General features: G+C 37.3%; 1 protein-coding gene across 19 annotated transcripts in view; it reads right to left on the bottom strand.

The window, feature by feature from the left end:
* LOC137032030 (nuclear factor 1 X-type-like) overlaps nt 1-21,810 on the bottom strand; it is a 126,412-nt gene that overhangs the window by 12,539 nt on the left and 92,063 nt on the right. For 9 of the 19 annotated variants that reach the window (XM_067403497.1, XM_067403507.1, XM_067403508.1 and 6 more), the window contains 8 exons: nt 9,947-10,009; nt 8,962-9,036; nt 7,798-7,918; nt 7,623-7,658; nt 7,381-7,508; nt 5,929-6,009; nt 3,355-3,486; nt 122-291 (listed from right to left, as the gene is read on the bottom strand). In XM_067403497.1, coding sequence (XP_067259598.1) covers nt 122-291; nt 3,355-3,486; nt 5,929-6,009; nt 7,381-7,508; nt 7,623-7,658; nt 7,798-7,918; nt 8,962-9,036; nt 9,947-10,009 — 806 coding nt within the window. The remainder of the gene's footprint in view (nt 1-121; nt 292-3,354; nt 3,487-5,928; nt 6,010-7,380; nt 7,509-7,622; nt 7,659-7,797; nt 7,919-8,961; nt 9,037-9,946; nt 10,010-21,810) is intronic. The other 10 variants (XM_067403501.1, XM_067403495.1, XM_067403509.1 and 7 more) reach the window with 4 other exon arrangements.

Genomic DNA, 21,810 nt, shown 5'->3' with positions numbered 1-21,810 from the left:
AGAAAGGAGAAAGAGAGAGGGACTTTAGCAGAGATGTGCGTCAGTGTGTGTGTGTGTGTGTGTGTGTGTGTCCCATCCACTGGTGCCGTTTTGAATCATGATGATGGTGTGTGTGTGTTACCTGTGCCCCCGGCTGCCCCGAGCCGTCAGCACAGACGAACTGGACGAACTCTTTGAGCGGGTCCTGATGGTGGTGATAGCGGATGGTGGGGTGGGTGAAATATGGACTGGACTGCTGGATGATGGAGGGAGCAGGGAAATGAAGGGCAGAGGCTGAGGCACGCGGACTCCCTGAGAAAGAGAGAGAGAGAGAAAGAGTGAGCGATATATGTGTGTGAGATACACAGTGTATTGGGATATTAGGGATATTAGCATTTGTGTGTGTGTGTGTGTGTGTTCATATAAACCTAAATTCTTAAAACTCATCCCTCTTAAAATAATGTCCTTTCCTTACAGTTATAGCTCACCTAAAAATTGACATTTTGAATTTATTCACCCACATGAATCCCAAAAGGAGAACTAAAGTTCATGCTGCTGTTTTCCATATACTGAAAAACCTCTTTAAAGACTCTCAAATATTCTCAGTAAATTACTTAAAATTTCAGTGGAGGTATCATATTTTTTCAGGATTCTTTGATGAATAGAAAGTTCAAAAGAACGGTACAAATAAAAATCATGTGTAAATGTCTTTACGGCCACTTTCACTCAATTTAATGCTCAAAAAAGTATTAATTTCTCTTACTTGTCCTAAAATTTTGAACAGCAGTGTATGTCTTCAGAAGACTTAAAGAAATAAAGCACATATATAAGTCATATTAATTAAATTAAAAGTGTACATTTTTGCTCCTTGCAGCTCCCCATTCACTTCTATTATATGGAAAAGAGCAGCAGGGACATTCTGAGTAATGTCTACTTTTGTTATCCACATAAGAAAATAAGTCATACAGGTTTGGTAAGAGATGGGGATGAGTAAATGTTGACAGAAATGTACTTTTTGGATATACTGTTTCTTTAAATGCCATTTCCACCATCCTCCGTTTCCTCTTTATCTATCTCATCCTGTCCCTCTTTTTTGACTATCTCTAACTCCCTCTTTTTCTTCAGTCTTTCTTTTTTCTATTTTTTTTTTTTTTGGTGCTTCTTAATCTCATTAGGTACTGGGCAGGAGCCAGGCGCTATGGGGTGCCAATAAACACACATACACACTCACACACACACACACACACACACACACACACACACACACACACACACACACACACACACACACACACACACACACACACACACACACACACACACACACACACACACACACACACACACACACACACACACACACAAACGCCCTCACACACACACACAAACAAAAAAACGGTATCTTCTCAATCTCCACAAGAGTTATTCATCACTCACAAAAGCAAACCACAGTATCTCTTTCACAGCAGCGGCCAACATCCATCCATAACTCACACAAACGCATTAGAAACGGCAGCGAGACAGTCTTTCTCATATGCACGCATTCTGCCCTCTTCCCCCGGCCTAACGCAAACCTTGCTTTTTCCACTGTCTCGACTCTACATAAACATTCTAACCAGAAGCGTCTGCCGGAGAAAAACTTCCATAATCACACGCACGTATAATCCATTTAAAGCCGCCGCAGCTCTCTGTCCCGCTGACCTTTACTTGATTAGGCCTCGCCGGCTGCAGTCGGACCCGAACGGATAGGAATTCTGCGATTTCCCAGGGCCATCGGATGGGATTAAACATCCGGGACATCAGGGAGAACACGGAGGGGAGCTTTGAATCGCTCTCCTCTGGGTGGGAATGGAGACGTTTTGAGTGGCCTGTGAGAGTGCAGTCTTAATGCCTCTGAATATCATCGTTTTACTGACGGGATTTTCATGGCGTTCCGAACATGCCTGCCAAGAAGAGCCCGATAAGAGCATCATCCCCCACATACACATGCTCTCACTCACATTTTGTCCTGTGCCAATATGAATGACAGCATGCCTGTATAACAAGCAACATGCTCGCTGGCTAATTTTAAAAACGGAGAGAGGGAAACGTACAGTTTTTATACGATTCTCTGGGTCACGCATCTGTTACGCATTGGGAAGCTTTCTAAACATTCCCTCATGGCTTCTCCCGTTTGTGTCTCCGTCCCTCTCCTTCTCTTTTCTTCAACCGCAAACAGTCGCTGGTGATTCACAAGGAAGTTGAAATGAGAATGTTTGAAATGAGAACAAAATGAGCGAATCACCGAATCCAGAACTCAACTCTCCGACATTTTGAGCGCTGTTCTTTAATGATAAAATGAGCACCACTCATCGCAAAGAGATGTACAAATGTCCTGGAAATGAAATCAAATATTTTCAGTAGGGATTCTGGTTATGATTGGATCCTTTTAACAATTCCGATTCCTTATTGATTCTTTTAATAATTTTGAAGAGGAAATTTTGTGGGTAGAAAGAAATACAGTTCTTCCTGCATTTACTGTTGCAACAGACTTGGGACAAATTAATGTGGAACAAAAAATGGTCTGACAAGCCTTCAGTACAATATATCACAGCGTTATTGGTATATCGTGGAGTCAAACGGGACTTGCAGTTCAGCAAGCGAGTCCAACTGCTCTGAGCTGATTCATAAGCGTTTTTGGTTCACTACTCATAAGAGGAGTCATTTGTTTGGGAATTGGATTACACTGCTCACATTGTATTTTTCACACTGTAGATTTTATTACAGGCACATACAGCTAAATAGTGGTGCGGGAAACACTGTCAAGAGTATGGTTTTCATCCACAATGGTGGAAGAACGCACATTTGAGTGAAAGTGAAATTTCATTCAAATCAGATAAGAATCGATACTTGGCCCCATCCCAAACAAGAGTTGTAAACTCCACTGTACGTCAGTTTTCACAGAACATCTTGGAGCGACACATAATTTGCTTTAAAATAAATCAAATTAACAAAATTAAACATTCAAAGAAACATGAGGACTTTTCAACGCTTGAAAAATGGAGGGAAAAGCTGTGGATGAAATGATGATGACAAAAGAGTGGAAAAGATGGAGAGCAAGAGGGTACATGGATGGATGGGGTCGTTCATGAACTGTGGCAGCACCTTACTCTCACTGTCTCTCTGCCCAGCCAATCAGAGGTCTCCATCAATAACTCGCTACTGTTTAGAGCCAATCAAAAGCCACTGAGGGCAATTTTGGACTAGTGTGGTACCATAATAGGACTTTTGGACCAATCAGAAGCCTACGCTGCAATCTAATACTTTAAATCCCTCCTTTCCCCCTCCATTCTCTCTCTCTCTCTCTCTCTCCCTGCTGGAGTGTGTCTGTCTCACCTGGTCTCACGCCTGCCAGCATGGGCAGCGGGTGGTGTGTGAAGGCCATTCGGGGGGACCTCGTCTGTGCTGACAGGGCGCTGAAATCGAATTTCCCCGCTGGCTTCTTTAGAGACCCAGGAGAGGACAGCCCTGCCAGAAACCACACGTCAACAACAACAACAGCAGCAGGGCACAGCACACACCAATCAAAAACTCGCTGACTAGCTCAACTAACTTTTAACTAATTAACTCATTTTTTGGTTTTTGAAGGGAGGGGACTGATACAGACATGAGCATGTTCACTTGTTTCGAAGTAATCGTCTGTTTTCTCATTTTAATACCAGCAATCCTGACAAACGGAACAAATCAAAATGGGCGGTATGGACAAAAACTTTAATATATATATATATATATATATATATATATATTATATATATGCTGGTTATTTTTGCTAGAATTTTAACAAAAATATTTGTATTTTAATAACTATTAGGTAATGTTATTTAAAGATACTTTATCACATTTGATTTTTTCATTATTTATTTGGAACTTGATCGACAAGTTCTGATATTTTCAATATTTAAAATAATATTTAGTAATATTATTATATATGATAGATTATATCAGTGCAAAAAAAAAACCTTAGTCCTAAAAACAACATAATTAATATTATAAAAATGATAGTTCTGACTCTGTAAAATAGCTGATATGCACACACACGTGAACAAGTTGCGACGTTGCTTGCCGACCATAAACAACTAAATTCAGCTTCACTACTCCTTTAAAAAACATCTCGTCTTGGCTTGTTTGGTTCATGTCCTGCTTTGTATTTTCACATTCCTCCACGTTTCTTAGCCGCCCTTAATGTGTAAATAACGTAAAGCAGTCCTGTCCACAGCCATGCAAATATAGCCTGTAGCTGTATAAAGGTTGACACATTTCTACCTTCGCTCAGTGTATAGCGTCATACCACCCAACCAAAGTCTTCTGTAAGTGTTCCTTAACTATTAAATTAGCAACACCTCAACTGGTTCAATCCATCACCAGAAAGATGAAAGAGAGATGAAAATAACATGAAAAGGTGAGAAATTGCAGGAGAAAGTGATAACAGAGCAGGGATGGCTCATAATTGGAAGATAACCAAAGAACACACACACACACACAGTCCTCCTGGCACCCAATGCTCAGTGTTACTCATGCACACACTTGAACTTCACTTCAGTTTGATGCTATTTTTTCCTCTCTACATTACAAGGCATTAAATCCCATTTCAGCTTAATTCCCCTTTCTCAGTGCACTTTTTTAGTGCGTTTGTTTTCGCATGTGTGTATACGAGTGTGTGTGTGTGTGTGCCAGAGAGAACACCCGTGTGTGTGGGAGTGTGCAAATGCATGAGAAAGTGTTAAGTCTGTATATGTATATTTATCACAAAATGTGTACACATGCACACAACACACTCTCGCCTCCTGGTTCTTTTGAAATCAGAATTTGATGCACTATAAAAATAGATTTCCAGCACAAAAAATTTACAAAAACTAAGGCCGGCTAGTTTCATTTACATAGTCGTTTGAGACCATCCGGTACATTTCAAATGAATTAATTAATTGAAATTAATGGTGCACTTACACAACCATTAAAAAGTCACATGAGCCTTCTCTTTTCTTATTATTATCAATGTTAAAAATGGTTCCTTCATATTTTTGCGGAAACCTCGATACATTTTTTGAATAGAAAGTTTAAAATACAGCAGAAATTGAAAAATTTTGTAACATTATAAATGTTGATTTAATGCATAATTTTAATTAATTTCTTCGCAATTAAATAAATAAATAAATAAAATCTTATTGACCCCCAAACTTTTGAATGGTAGTAGATTATGACATCTAGATAACTGCTAAACCTTGATTGGTTAACATGGAGTATGGGTCAAAGAGAGGCTAAAAAAATGACTGTGTAACACTAAAATAATAATTTTAGCACAGGAAACCTTCGCTAACATTATAAACGGACATCACAGGGAAAAATGAAAAGCACTGCTTTCTGATTATGACATTCACACACAAACGCAGAGCAGATGTCTCCCACTACTGTAGATACACAGAAGAGCCATCTGGGACCAGAACACAGACTGAGAGTGTGTGCATGTGTGTATACGTGTGTGTGTGTGTGTGTGTGTGTGTGTGTGGTTAATGCATGGACAGAAGGTGCACCTGTGTTGTGCCTTTTCTCCGTGTTTGTTTGTGTGTGTGCTGCTCTGACTTCGACTGTCCCATCTGGGTTCTTCCAACACAACTTGCTGATTTGTGACTATGGTGATCATTTAGTGTCTTACGTACCCGCAAAGGCCATCAGTAAGGCTAAAGCACCCTTCATCGACACTAAACCTCTCATATTATAATGAATAACATCGAATATTATCATTTTAAGTGACTTCAATGATGTTAAACAACAGACAAATCAATAACATGGGTGAAAAACAGACTAATCAAGCAGTACTTATATTCTGCTGTGTGTTTGACACCTGATGCACTGCTGTCCTGACTCTGACCTGTCTTGTGTACATGTGCAAGTGTGTGTAGTTTGTATTCTAACCATGGTATGGAAACTGCACGCCATCATTCTCATGTTTTATCTTCCTCTCTTGAACACTCGTCAAATGGTGCTGTACTGCAACTGGAGAAGGGAATTGTTAACATGAAAGAAGGTCATGAAGATTATGGTGTGTTTAATGCCTTTTCCACTGACATGGTGTCGGTGCCCAATCTGGACTCATTCCGCACAGTTCCACTGAACTCAAAAACATTCCTGCTCTTTGGGACTTGCTCCTTGATTGTCTTTAAACACAGTTAAACGGCAGTTAAAGGTTCTCACTATGTATAGTTTTCAACTAAACAACTTAGCTTGACTGAACTCATGGAAAATTAAACTAGATTTCAGATAAACAAGAATTTATAAGGTTGTGATCCATTCACATATTTTTTTAATTATTCATTTGAATTTTTTTTTATTTTTAATATTAGAACCAAATTAATTTCATGAGTTTTTAAAACTTATTTTAATACTTTAGACTGGGGTCGGTTGCATAAACTTCGTAAACTAGTCTTAGACTAGTTTTAGTCATTTCATTTTTTTTTTTTCAAAACTGGTCATACATTTTTTTTTAAATCAGTTACATAAAAAGGTAGCTTGGTCTAATTTGAATCCGAAAAGCCCTAACTAATTGCTAGCTGGTCAGACTAGTTCTTAAGACACAGTCTTAACTTAGCGGCAATGTTTATGCAACTGGCCCCTGGTTCCTATTCTTTCTTTCCTGTAAAAAACTCCTCAGAAAGAAGCTACATAGAGTTTACATTTAAATTAAATGCAAGATACAGTTTGCAATGTAACTGAAAATACCAATAATAACCAGAAAATAAAAGATTTTTTGCATAATGCGGGACTTTTAATTATAAACAAATCCGAAATGGACTCTTATTTTGAAATGTCTTAGCTTTACTACTTCAAGCTGCACTCTTACAACCATCTACAACAAATTACAATATAAACATCATAAAGTAAACACTGTCATAATTCATCAAGAGTAGATCATAAGCATTCTAGCCAAATTTGTTAAGCTTGTGATTATTATAAAAAAGTGTAATAATCACGTTTTTCATTTTGGGTCTGCAGCATTTACGAGAAAGTCTCCATTTTCGAGGGCCGAAAACGGCAGAGTAGTGTAAACAACAGTAACCGTAGCAAAAGTTATGCGTTTTAAAACAAAAATGCACTTGTGTAAACATGGCCTTAATATAACTGAATTTAGGACATTTTAAGAGTTTTAAGGGCATGCAGGATCCTGTCTTGAACACTTGTCTGTTTGTAAGCAATTAATGTTGTACCATAGTAATTTAACTCTTTGTTCGGCTCGCAAGTTAGTGGAAATGTGGGCTGCTGCTCAAAGTAGACTGCAACAGTTTCGCACAGCCCGCGGCCAAGACCAGACTCAGGCACCAGCACCGTTTCAGTGTAAAAGCCATATTTGTGTGTAAAAGCGATGCTCACCTGCATCAACATCATTTGGCCAGCCACTGGACTGGGAGCTGGTACCGGCCGGAGAACGACTGGAGTAGAAGACATCATCAACAGGACTCTCCATCTCACTGTCATCTATAGACTTACGCTTATTAGAGCTACAGAGAGAGAGAGACAGACCAATTAGTCAATGCCCCAGTGATAGATTCCTGTAGACAGGCAGAGAGAAACACAGAAAAGGTGCAGAGATACAGAAGACTGTGACAGAGTACCTCCGAGGAAGACTGGCGTACAGCTCCACCTCAGACCTACAGCGCCAGAAGAACGACAGACAAGGGGAAAAACAGAAGGAAGGACAAAAAGGAGAGCGAGACAGATCAAATTTCCACTGAAGAGAGACTAAAACAGGCACAAACAGACAGCATGTTTATGGGTGTGCGTGTTCACCTTGTGGATGGAGGAGAGGCAAGCGATCGTCTGCCGAGTGCTACTTGGTTGATATTGTAGTAACTGGGACTTTCCAGATCCGCAAGTGAGAAATTAGGACCTGATGCTGTTGCAACTGGGGCTGCAGAAGAGATAAAAATGTTGAAGATTAATCATTTGAAGCATAAAGTCTGAAATGCAAAACTTAGAAATCAAACTGAGAGAGAAGTTACTAATAAATCTATGCTAAATGAATGTGAGATGTATTTCCTACAGTGTTTCCTATAGGATTTTTTTTGCAGACCACTCTCAGAAAAAAGTACAAAAGCTGTCATTAGGGCGGTACCCTTTCAAAATATACACCTTTGTACCTTTTTTACCCTTAAAGGGTGCATATTAGCACCTTTTGAAAGGACATTAGTACCTTTAGTCATTAGTACCCAACTTGCTATATGCCAGCATTACTTTTTTCAAGGTTTAGTATAACTAAAACTAAAAATCTTTACAAAAAATTGTTACTTAAAATAATACAAACATTCACTCAAATATAATATATAAAAAACTATTTTATTTCAGCTAGTTGCGAAGGAAACATTTCTCATTTTCATTTAGTATAACTTAAAGTAGTAAAATAAACTAAATCTCAAATAAAAATTAATTCAAACTATATCAACATATAAAAACAATAATAAAAATTACAAAAAAACAACAAAATTACTAAAAATGTAACTAAAATGAAAATGGAAAATAAAAAAATAAAAATTTAATAGTATATTAATGATACAACAATAACACTGCTTTTTCCCTATAATATTTTATGATGTTTTGTTGTCTTTTTAATTAAAACACCATTACAACAAAACTGTGAAACTCTAAGACTAATGATACACAAACCTTACAAACTACCATTACACTGAATCAGACATAATAACTTGAGTGAACAGGTGAGTCATCTGAGACGATTCAGTGAGGAAGTAATCCGATTGATTGATTCATTCCACGATTCAGGTCAATGACTCTTCTGATTCAGTCTGTTTATACAATGGTTCCACTGATTCATTAATAAGAACTGCAACAATCGAACGATTCATTCATGAATTGTGCAACATAATTCAGCTAAAAACAGTATTTGTTGCCGTGGCTCTGCAGATTCAAGAAAACACTGGTGTGTGTTACAGTACTTACTCTGAGACACTCGTACCAGCTCGGCTACGTTCCACACCCCTGAAGTCACAAAGCAGTCCTGAAAACTCAGATGTCCTGCAGAAAGGTACATAAGCACATGCCTCACTTAACTGGAACCTTATAGCATGTTTAAAGAGACCAATATCACACGCATTAGACTGTAATGCATTGTTTATACAAATAACTAGTTAATATTAAGTAAGTTTTTTTTAAGATAAGATTTAGCCAGTTAGTTCCAGTCCAACGCTCTTGCTTATGTGATAGTGCTGTAATACACTACAATTCAAATATTATATTATTCAGTCAAGAACATTGAGTGATTTTCTCTTTATCGCTTGTTGTTTGATTAATATATGACGGACAGCAGCATGGTTATTAGACTGCAGTCTCTTTAAAGCTGAACGCAGGGATCCAATTCACTGACACGTTTAATATTCTTTTAATTTTGTACGTTCACTTAAGACATAACAGACCGTTTTTACATGAATACTCACCAAAACGGGCATGATTTTGTGTGTTCCGTTCGAGTTCGGAAAGACGCAAAAGAGAGCTCAGTTCAGTATTCGTGTGCTGTCTGAGAGGATTTCTGTGCGCACAGAAAACCAGACTGAATTGAGCTCTCTTTCGTGTTGTCACGCTTTTTTGGATTTATCCATATGTCTGCTCTTCTCTTTCTCCCAGATGTTTACATTTTAGAAAGTTTTATGAGCATTTCATTGGAAGTGAGTTCCAAAGTCCTGCCAGGTAGATCAGCATGTTAAATTTCAAATGCAGTGCAGTTCTGACTGGATCTCTTCCCAAATCGTCCCTCCCTAACATTTTCATCTTGTTTTTATTCGTTGACAAAAATGTCAATAGTTTTTGTCATTCAAAACTGTTTTTTATTCAGTTATAGTCTTGTTTTCATCAGTGAAAAAATGTTGTTGATGAAAATGAATACTGTACAGTAGTGTATAATAGTGAATAAGCGTGATTTTTTTCTCACCGTTTGGTGGGGGTTTGATGTCTGAGTCTCCTTGTTGACTGGAATTGTCTGATTGCCCAGATTCTGCAGTGAAACAAAGAGAAATAGATGCATTCAAATGGCAGAAAATGCTTCATATTCAATTATTACTGTTCAAATTGGATTGTTCAGTGATGTTTAGGCACTTGGACACACCAAAATTGTAAGCGGATATTTTCAAGCTGTGTGAACACAAGAGGAAATGAGAAACCAGTACATATGCATGAAAGTGTGCGTTATCAGCACAGTTTATGTCAGGCTACGTGTGCATGTGTGTTTGTGGAGGTGTTTATCGGGCGGTTGTAGGTGATAAGGGAACACACTGGCCCATGCCAGCACGATTTGATAGAGTGTGTAGAGATTAGGACAAACACACTCGCACAAACAAAAGAACAGCAGACTAAACGGAGGAGAAAGAGCGAGACGAGTCTCTTTTCTCTCCATTTAGCATGTTGTCTCCATCTCTCTCTCTCTCTCTCTCTCTCTCTTTCTCTTTTTCTGGAGTCCTGGCAGCCATTTTAGTCTTTGGCAGCCATCTTAGTATTGGCGATGTGCACACATTCCTGTTAGCTGACGACACACACACATACACACAGGATAAACATAGGCCCAAACCCATGAACACGGCTGGAAAATGTGTACAGTAGGTTGTGTTTCACATGGCATACAGCATCCTAGTCCTGTTTGAGCTCACTGATGCTCAGACTGAGAGCAAAAGACAGCGACAGCGACCGTCATTCAGTCTCAATGCGTGTTGGAGATTTCTGGCGACATGAGCAACAGCTACCATTTTAATCCGTTATGAATTCGAAAGAAGCCCTGGCTGGTGTTGCTATTTCAAAAGCGTCACTTTTTGTCATTTTGGAGCTTGAAAGCAGCCGTCGCACCTTCTACTATCAATACAACGAAAGAGCAGCTGGGATGTTCTTCAAAATTTCACCTTGTGTGTTCCATGGAAGAAAGTCATACAGGCTTGTAACGACATTAATAATGACAGAACTGTCATTGAAATTTTACCTATGACCTATGATCTATTGTCGATGTATTGTAAATGAGACTTTTGCTACAGACGAGGGCAGTTGCGGTCTCTCGCTCTAGATGAAACCTGCTGCATATTTGTGATCTTTTCACACAATGTCAAAAGTTACACAAGCACACAGATTGGTGCAGACTGCAAACATTGCAAACTGACTTCACCCACACACAAATTATGTTCAGACAGTATGCATCTAGAGCAGCTTCATGCACCTTTTGCTTATGGTGTTATTTAGTAGGTGAGTTAAAAGACAACCAAAGGGGGGAAAATACCCTTTTAACCACCTTTTCTTTGATGTTTTAAGTCATTCAAACACCTCCCCAACTTCATGTATATGTATATATATATGTATATATATATATATATATATATATATATATATATATATATATATATATATATATATATATATATATATATATATATATATATATATATATATATATATATATATATATGTATATATATATGTATATTACACACACACATATGCACAAATTATTTAAAAGTTTGGGGTTTGATCAAGTTTGATCAAAAATATACTAAAAACAGCAAAATTATGTAATATTAATACAATTTAAAATAACAGATTTCTGTTTTAATTAGAGCTGTCAATCAATTAATCATGATTTATCGCATCCAAAATAAAAGTTTGTTTACATAATATATGTGTGTGTACCGTTTATATTTATTATTTATATATAGACACAGATACATGTATATATTTAAGAAATATTTACATGTATACATGTGTGTATATATATATATATATATATATATATATATATATATATATATATATATATATATATATATATATATATATATATATATATATATATATAATGTGTGTGTGTGTGTGTGTGTATTTATCTATACATCCACATGGAATCATTATAATATTCTGATTTGCTGCAAAAGAAACATTTCTGATTATTATCAATGTTGAAAACAGTTGTGCTGCTTCATATTTTTCGTGGAAATTGTGATACTGTACTTTTTCAGGATTCTTTGATGAATAGACAGTAAATGTAGTAATTTCTTTAAAAAAAACAAAAACAAACATTTCTCTCTTATGTGATTGTTTGAAGAAAATCTTTTCCTAAAAAACTCACCATAAAGGTGTTACAAAAGTAGACCGTATCAATTGCAAACTATATTTCAACTCTTTTGAAGTCATTTGACAGCTCTGTGTGAGAAACAGACCAAAACTTATGTCTAATTCGTAGAATTTTATTACTTTATTATCCAGCGCAGCTGTCAAAATGGAATTTGGTGCATGTTGCATGAACTTTCACCATAAGAAGTGAGCAGATGTCCACACATGTCCTTTTTATTATCATTTATAAAGACATGAGATACGAGACTTTAAGTACATGTATGTTTGTGCCTATAAAATGACTCTCTCTGTGTCTTTTAAACATGTCTCTCTCTGACCCAAACAGATGTAAAACCCCATACAGCCACTTTTTCTTCACCCCCTCCCTCCATCCCCATTTATCAGCATGCAGTTGGGTTTCGCTTAAGAGGTTTAGCATTATGTTGCTAAACATTCTGACCTTTTTTTAATCCATAATGCTCTTAAAGTGTTCCAAAGCGCCCTAATCCCCTCCGCCTTCTCACTCCGCACTCATTTATCAGCCAATAGTCATCATTCTGCGGCTTCCTTTCAGCTCTAATTATTTATTTCTCATCCTGAGCTCAGTGTCACGATGAGAAATATCTCATAGCTGGAGGACATCCGTATACGTGCGGTACTGTTCGACTGCGAGCGCGCTGGATTACAGATGCTCTGGAGTTACAGAGTCGGCCGAGACAAACATCTGTCTGCACTTACACATGAAGAGCTTTAGGGAGCAGCTCAGCGAACGTAAACTCATTTGTGAGGTTATTTCATTAAAAGCAAGCTGTTTTTCAATGTGCATTTGTGTGTGTACATTTTTTCTATGTATGCATGTGTAAGTCTGTGTATGAAGGAGCAGGTGTGTGAGATTGGTTTCGGCACAGCCTGTCACCCATCTGTGTGCCCGTCTGCAGCCAGAGTCTGCCAACACACACACACACACACATAGAGAGAGAGAGAGAGAATAGAGAAAGAGACACACATAAGCAGAGAGAGAAGACAAGAGAGCAGAAAAATAAAGATGCATCTTCCACACATAAATCCAAGCATCTCCATCAGTGTGCTGACATAAATAGCTTTAACACACACTCACGCCAGCGCGATACACCCTGGCTATTGAAGACAAGTGATTTGGGCTCTTTACAAGCTTTTGATTGGATGGGCACATCAGATCTCAAAGGAACCCCAGGAGGATCCTGGTCCACAAAGACAGACAGATAGAAAGACAGACAGAGAAGGATTGAGAAGGTCGAATAATAATCACACCATGTTTCTCAAATCACTACAGAAATGATAATAATCACCTAAAGACATATCATAATTTGTTTTGAGGAAGTATTCTATTCTGTTCTGTGCTACTCTGCTCCATTTTGTTTTATTCTACTCTTTTCAATTACATTATATTGTAAAAGCCTGCCAAGGTCACATTTAAACACATTTTTTAACATTTTTTTTGTAGAAAATTATACACACTACTTTTCATTTGCATTAAATTGATCAAAATTTGCATTAAACTGACAGTAAAGATGTTACAAAAGATTTGTATTCCAAATAAATGCTGTTCTTTTCTTTTCTTTTTTTTTTAAGTGTATTACAATTTCCACGAAAATATTAAGAGCACAGCAGTTTTCTAAATGAATGATAAACAGAAATGTTTCTCGGGCATCAAATCATCATATTAGATTGATTTCTGAAGGATCATGTGACACTGAAGACTGGAGTAATGATGCTGAAAATTCAGCTTTGATCATTAATTACATTTTGAAATATATTCAAACAAATTTTAATAATATTTCACAATATTACTGTTTAACTGAATTTTTATTCAAATGCAGACTTGGTTAGCATAAGAGGCTTCTTTCATAAACAATAATAATAATAATAATAATAATAAATCTTCCCAACCCCAAACCTTTGAACAGTAGTGTACAAAATCATTTTTTTTTTTAAATAATAGTATATTAATATATATTATATATTAAATAATACATTTCATTGAGAATGAGATTTATTTGCAATTTATATACAATAGCCTACTGAACACTTCAAATGAGAAATATTCTTAATTTCCATGTAAAAACATGCAATGATTCATAAAGATATGATAAGATATCATTTTCCTTTGGTTTTCTTCATTCAGTGTGACCTGGTCATGATTGCTTGAGGTTGACCTCTTTGAAGTCTATTCTAACTCTATCCAGTAGGGGGCTCCTGAGGGCAGAGAGGAAGTCAGGCATGTAAACAACAGAGTGAAAAGCTCTAGAGCTTTGGGAGACAGCAGGTGATGTGATTTGGGCCATTTCAGGGCAGTCACAGGTGTGCAATTTCACATCAACAAACATCACCTTTTATTGTCAATAAAAATAAACACAGTTTGTTGACACTGGTGGTTTGATCGCTGTGGTTGTCTTTCTCCACACAGTACAAGGCCAATACATTACATCATAAACACACTCTTATGCAATACAAACAGAGAAATACACTGATAACACTCCTATCTCCTATCCAGGGCTGAATCTGGAGAGATACAGCAGGATGTGCATCCATTTGTGTGTATGTGGGTGAGAGTGTGTCCTCAGAACACCCTATGACCCAGACAGGATGTGACTGTTAAATAGGCCTCACAATAGTTCAGTGTGTGAAGGGCTGCACAGGATACCAGGTATAAAACACTCACATGCTCTCTCTCTCTCTCTCTCTCTCTCTCGTGTTTTATGGGGACATTCCATAGATATAATGACTTTTATACTGTACAAATTGTATATTCTACACCCCTTCTGTAAACCTGAATAATACAATCAGTTGCCTCAAAATTTTTAAATTAAGAAATTCAAAGTTTGACTTAATTTGTATAATTTAAGTTTGTCCTACTAAAACCAATCAATTATTATGTGCGTTAGGGTTTACGGAAAACTTTCTGCATTTTTACATTTTAAAGAAAAAGTCATTCAATAGGATTTATAAGCAGTTTTCCTTGCGGGGACCAAAAAATGTCCCCATAACGTAGAGAGTACCTGAACCACGCACACTTTTGATCAATTTAACACGTCCTTGCTGAATAAAATTCCCAAACTTTTCAATGCTAACAACACACTAGCATCACAGTGGTGATCTCTGCGCACAGCAGCACCACTATGATGCCAAAAGAATGCCAAAATCTTTTTTGGATAGTGCTACAGAGATCCACCAAACTGATCATGTGATGTAAAAATGCCACTTTGTGCCACAGAAAGAGAAAGAAAGTGATACAAAGAGAAAGAGCCTGAAGGAGGTCTGGGAACAGAAGGTTCTGCCAAAAAAGCCGGGAGAGAGAATTAGGAGGGGGAAGGCAGACGGGATCTGTTGCCAAGGAAAGTGAAGAGAAGAGAGGAGTACACAACATACATCTAGACAAAGAGAACAGAGCGAACAGACAACTAATAGAGGAGGAGAACAAACAGAATAACAGACAGAAGACACACACTGATACATGAACACACATGCACTTTGACCCTCAGTCACGGAGCCAGAAACCTAACATGCTTGTATGTGGAAGCTGGGGTTCCTTTTCTAGCCAATCGCAGAGCTGGAAACCAAATGCACAGGCCAATGAAATACGAGGGTTCTGATCCAATCTCCGCCCCCTCACAGTTCTTTGTGTATTGTGTAGTTGAAGCACACAGATGCTCAATGATGTCATGAGTGTGAGTTCTGCAGCGGGTCGGACGGTCGTTTGAGGTCACGGAGGGCTAGCGAACTGTCACTCGTGACAGCTGGAGGGGGGAAGAAGTTACACATGGATATGCATCTTTGAAGGCTTCGCATGAGTTTATCCATGTTGTATAAAACGAGAAATTGGGGCATGTGAATTGTGCGTGTTTATGCGCTTATCGGTATGATCCTTTAGCGCTACCGCACTAATAAACCTAGTACATGATTAGAGGATCCAATAAGCTTTTCCCAGAATCCTCAGCAGTCCTAAAAACAAGCAAACATCCGAGCGTAAACATACACAAACGCAACAAACATCTTGACAAGGGAGCGCAGACACAGGTCAGGGTCTAAAGACGAGCTGTTCTGTGCTGACCTGAGATCTGTCAGTGTGTGTGTGTGATTGGCTCTTATCTTATTAAATGAGATAAGGAGCTTGAAGAGGAGTTTGTCCCGTCTAGATTCTTGCTGTTTGTCACAGCACTAATAATTGACTGCTGACAGTCTCCCGTCGCTTAACTTTGATCTGGGACCTTCTCCTCTCAAGCAGCCGGTCTGGGGAACGTGGAGTAGGACAGGCCCAGGCTTTAGCGGAGGCCTATAGAGCCCTTTCAAATGACAGAAACCCAACTAAAAACAGACAGGAACTAGATTTTTACATGCTCTAAAAAATGAGTAGTGTTTACAAAACTTGGCACCACAATGCTAGAGTGTATAATTGTTATGCAGTTTCTAAAATAGGGATGCATGGTAATGGTTAAAAATGATTTGTTTAATTTTTTGCATTTTCACAAAAATCAAGAGAACAATATATTTATTATGTTTAACACACTCTCTACTGGTAAAACCTTAACTCTTTCCCCACCAGCGTTTAGATCACTTCCATCAACACTCCCAGAGCTTGCAAAGTCCTAACCACTTCCTGGGTCGACATTTCACTCGGTAACATTAGGCCGTTTTGATTTATATCTTGTTTATTGTTAATGATCGCATTATATGCATCTGCTTACATTTGAGATGACTCATTTCTGCTTCTTCTTTGCCTGTGTTTTCGATCTAGATATACTGTACTCATTCAGAAGATGTGTAATAGCGCCCCCTAGCATATTGCAAGTGAAAACATTGAAAGCCGTAAAAACTTGTCAATGGCGGGGAAGAGTTAAGAAGCTTCTCTTTAAAAGTTCTCTTAAAAATAGTGAAATTACTAATATTAATTCCAATAATTCCAAAACATGTTAGTATTGAAGCACAGAGGTTGAGTTATTCAGCAACCACTATTGCAAACAATATAGTCGAGATTTATGTTTTAGGTTTAGGGGTTTTGCCTTAATAAACACCACGAATAACATCTAACTCATTTTGTATGAATGACTAACATTTACAAGTGATCAGAAACCGTCATTCTTTTACAATCCGTCACAAACAGAATCAGCACAAAGCTGATCTGAGAGTGAGGGTTCAAGATGCAGAGAAATAAAGAGAACGAGACCCATGAAGGTTTCTCTAGTGGAACTGCAAGTGACTGCATCTGTTTGGCAGCAGCTCAGAAAAGTCTAGTGTTTCAGCCTCCACACACAGAGAGAGAGAGAGAGAGAAAGCTCAGAGAGAGCTAGTGTTTCAGGCCTCGGCCTCAGGGACTGCTATTCCAGGCTAGTTTATGAAAAACAGCTTTATGTGGAAAAAACGTTGGAAGAGAGAGAAAAAGAGAGAGAGGCTGAGGGAGTCTGCAGTTAGAAACAAAAGCCACGTACGCACTGCAAAGTTTTGGGAGTGATAACCGTATTAAAATGGGAGAGTGACTAGTTACCATTACATGAGTGTACAGGATGCAGGAGTGATTCCTGATCCTATGATAGCTGACAAAGTGATTGCCCTAGTGACGGTGCACAAGAAACACTGATGCAGGTTTACCGTACAGAATTTGAACCAAACGAGTCAAGATCAACACACACCTCCATTTCAGTGATTTGCTCACATCACACCAAGAGAATGGAGACATCTGATGTGCTTTTAATTTTCTTCATAGTTGGGCCAGCGTTTTGTGTGAATATGAATCTTGCATTTTTGTCAAAATCTCACTTAATACCTATTCTGGTATCATGCCGCATATTCTTAGAGATCAAAATCTCAGTATTTTTGGAGGGGGGGAAAGACATCAATACTTTCATTGAGCAAGGATGCATTATTTTGATAAAAATTGACAGAAAAGACATTTATAATGTTACAAAAGATTTAGGGAAAATAGAAAACCGTTACATTAAAATGTAACAAAATTTTACTGTATTTTACACAGGGACATTTCTTCAAGATATCTTTGTGTGTAAAGTAAATTACAGAACTTTCATTTTAAGGTGAACTACCTCTTTTAGTCTTGTGTCTGTACTATTAATGTTTATTTCCAAGCCCCATTTTTAATATTTGAATACATTTTTCTATTTATAATTGCCCCCAGCCAGAAGCGAGCAGGAAGTGAGGTTCATGTTTAACGTGAGGAATCGAGGAGGAGACATCTGCTCTGTCCTTAAACAGGCCACAGATGCATCAACTCTGTGACTCTGGGGCCAGTAGAGCACAGCTGGGAGGCAGGTGCTGTCTATCATCTGGCATGAAGCGGATCACAATAACCTCAAATGAACCGGCTCTATTCCCGCCCTCAGCAGCCCTCGGGGTGAGCGGGACAGACCGCCTCTCAGAAACACCTATAAGCCCAGATGTCAGGCAATGCCAGCGATATTTATCATTAAACACGGCTTTCCAGCGCATGACGATTTCTGAAAGATGGATTGTTACAAACAGCTTTTACTATGTTTTATACTCAGACTTTAATGCTTTTGTAGCATTTCTGAAGACTTAAAGCGATAGCTCAACTAGAAATGAAAATGCTTTTATTTACTCACTCTCATGCCATTCCAAATCTGTATGACTTTCTTTTCATGGAAAACGAAACAAAAAAAGATATTTTGAAAAATGTCTCAGTGTTTGTTTGTTTTTTGTCCATATAATGAAACACATTGTGGTCTTATGTTGTTGTGCAACCCACTGACTTTCACTGTATGGGAAAACAGTTGAAATATTCTCCACAATATCTTCTTTTGTGTTATACAGTACATGTAGTTGAAAGAAATTCATACAGGTTTGGAAGAACATGAGAAATTTCACTATGAATTAACCCCAGAGCAGATCTACGTACACTACCATATAAAAGTTTGACTTTTTTTTTTTTTTTTTAAGAAAATGATACTTTTATTTGGAAAGGATGTATTAGATTGATAAAAAGTGGCAGTAAAGACATTTATAATGTTACAAAATATTTCTATTTCAAATTAACCTTTCTTTTGAACTTTCTATTCATCAAAGAATCCTGAAAAAAAAAAATGTATCATGGTTTCCACAAACATATGAAGCAGCACAACTGTTAACTATTGATAATAAGAAATGTTTCTTGAGCAGCGAATAGAATAGAATAGAATAGAATAGAATAGAATAGAATAGAATAGAATAGAATAGAATAGAATAGAAAATTAGAATTTCTGAAGGATCATGTGACACTGAAGACTGGAGTAATGATGCTGAAAAACATTTAAAATAGAAAATGTTTTGTGAATTGTAATAATATTTCACAATATTATCGTTTTTACTGTATCCTGAATGCAGCCTTGGTGAGCAGAAGAGAACAGAGTTTCTTTCCACAACACTATTTATACTCATTTATTTAGCATACCATATCTCTTATTCACATTCCCTTGAATTTGTATATAACATACCTGTACATGCATATATTGCCTATTGTACATTTTGTATACTGTGCAGTTTTTATGTATATATTTATTTTTATTCACTTACTTTATTTTTTATTTTCTATCTTGTCGTTGTCATTCTGTCTGTGCAAGCTTCTGTCACCAAGACAAACTCCTTGTATGTGCAAGCTTATTCTGATTCTGATTCATAAAAGACTCGTTTAAAAACATTAAAAAAAAAACTTTTGAATGGTACTGTACCTTCTTTTTTTTTTTTTTTTGGTGCTTTCTAGACAGACAAGGTCACTATGAACTACATAAAAATGTCTCATTTGAACAGCTAAGAGGTTTGGAACAACATGAGAGTGAGTAAATAATGACCAAACTTTCATTTTTTGGATGACCTATTCCTTTAATTCTGCCAGAGTTCACTTGTATTCCTTAATTTGATCTGATGCGTGTGATTTGATTTCTTTTCAGCTACTAGGAGCAGGAGTCCAACCCTTCAGCTCGCAACACCAGATGCAGCTCAGACATCCAAACATTTGCTTAGTGATTTAGTTTTCTGTTTTAGTTGGGTGGCGTTCACCTCCCTGGCAGCAAACGCACATACCCTGCGGCCGAGACGCTGGGTTTTCCCTCGTTTTCTTCCTCTCCTTTTCCATCCCCTGTTCTTTTCAAGGACTAGTATTTTTGTGGCACTGTAGCGGCCCCACCGACATCTGCAGATTCTCACAGAGAGTGCAGGAATTCAGTCACACACTCGCTGTTACAGAAAAGCATCCCACACACTTCTCCCTTTTCATCAAGGGTGACGAGAGAGAGAGAGGGGGAGGGATTGAAGATGGAATGAGAGGAAAAAAGAGATAATTGCAGGAAAGTGGGATTATTAGGCCATCAGTATCCTTTCAGAGAGAAACTGCCAGATAAATGAAATCAGATGGCGAGAGAGAGAGAGAGAGAGAGAGAGAGAAAAACTCAGGGCTGATGCTTGAAAGGTTGTGATGGTCAAGTGTCCACCTTATGTAGAGGCTCGTCTTAATAATTGTTTTATTGTTGAGTGTTGATCCTTGTCCATTTATTGCTACACTACACACTATTCTAAAAAAGTTGGGTTGAAATTGGACAAACCCAGCAATTGGGTTGTTTTAACTCAACTATAGTTTATAAATGACTGTATTGCTTACTTAAAATGAACCCAATGTATGTTGGAAATTAACATTATTATTTTTAATAAATTAACATTTATTAATAAAGTTTAATGAATATTAATTAAACAAAAAATATTTATTAAATTGCTTATAATAAATGTTCACCTTTTGATTATTATTGTTGCCTCTAGTAAATATGTGTCGGATTTTTAATTCTGGGTTCATTTTAAGCCAGCCATATAGTAATTTTTACATTTTTAAACAATAGTTGGGTTAAATAAAACTGCCCAGCAGGTTTGGCAAACATTTAACCCAGCCACTGGGTTAAAACCTACTTTGCCTAGTTTGTCCATTTTCAACCCAACTTGCATTGTTTTTAACCCAGATTTTTTAGAGTGTATACTCTATATAAAAAAAAAAAAACACTGGATTGTAATTTCAACCCAAATGCTGGGTTGAGCTTGTTGGGTCATTTTGTTGGGTTATTTTTTTCCAAGGTTGGGTAGTTTTTGTGTAACCCAGCCATATTTGGGGTTCATTTTAAGCCAGCAATATAGTAATTTTGAATCAATAGTTGAGTTTAATAAAAACAAAACTTTAACCCAGCCGAATGGGTAAAAACAACCCGAACTGAGTTGTTTTTAACCCAGCATTTTTTTTTTTTTTTTTTAGGGTGTGTCGTTCAAAAGTAGAAAGTCTAATTTTTTAATTTGGTCTCTTATGTTCACCAATGCTACTTTTATTTGATGAAAAATACAGTAAAAACAGTAATACTATGAAATATTATTACAATTTTAAAGAACATTTAGAATGTAATTTATTTCTGAATTTTCAGCATCATTACTCCAGTCTTCAGTGTCACATGACCCTTCAGAAATCATTCTAATGTGATGATTTGCTGCTCAAGAAACATTCATTATCATTATCAGCGTTGAAACATGTTTGCTGCTTTATATTTTTGTGGAAACTGAGATTCTTTAATGAATAGAAATTTCAAAAGAACAGCATTTATCTGAAATAAAACTCCCCTGAATACCCTGCTAAAGATGATCAATTGCATCATTTTGAGGAAGCTGAAATGCTGAGGAGTCTGTGAATGTGAAGACACT

The sequence above is a fragment of the Chanodichthys erythropterus genome, chromosome 12 (genome assembly GCF_024489055.1).
Source record: "Chanodichthys erythropterus isolate Z2021 chromosome 12, ASM2448905v1, whole genome shotgun sequence".
Classification (NCBI taxonomy): Eukaryota; Metazoa; Chordata; class Actinopteri; order Cypriniformes; family Xenocyprididae; genus Chanodichthys; species Chanodichthys erythropterus.
The sequence above is the reverse complement of the archived record's forward strand: the minus strand, read 5'-3'. Positions and strand labels throughout refer to the sequence as shown.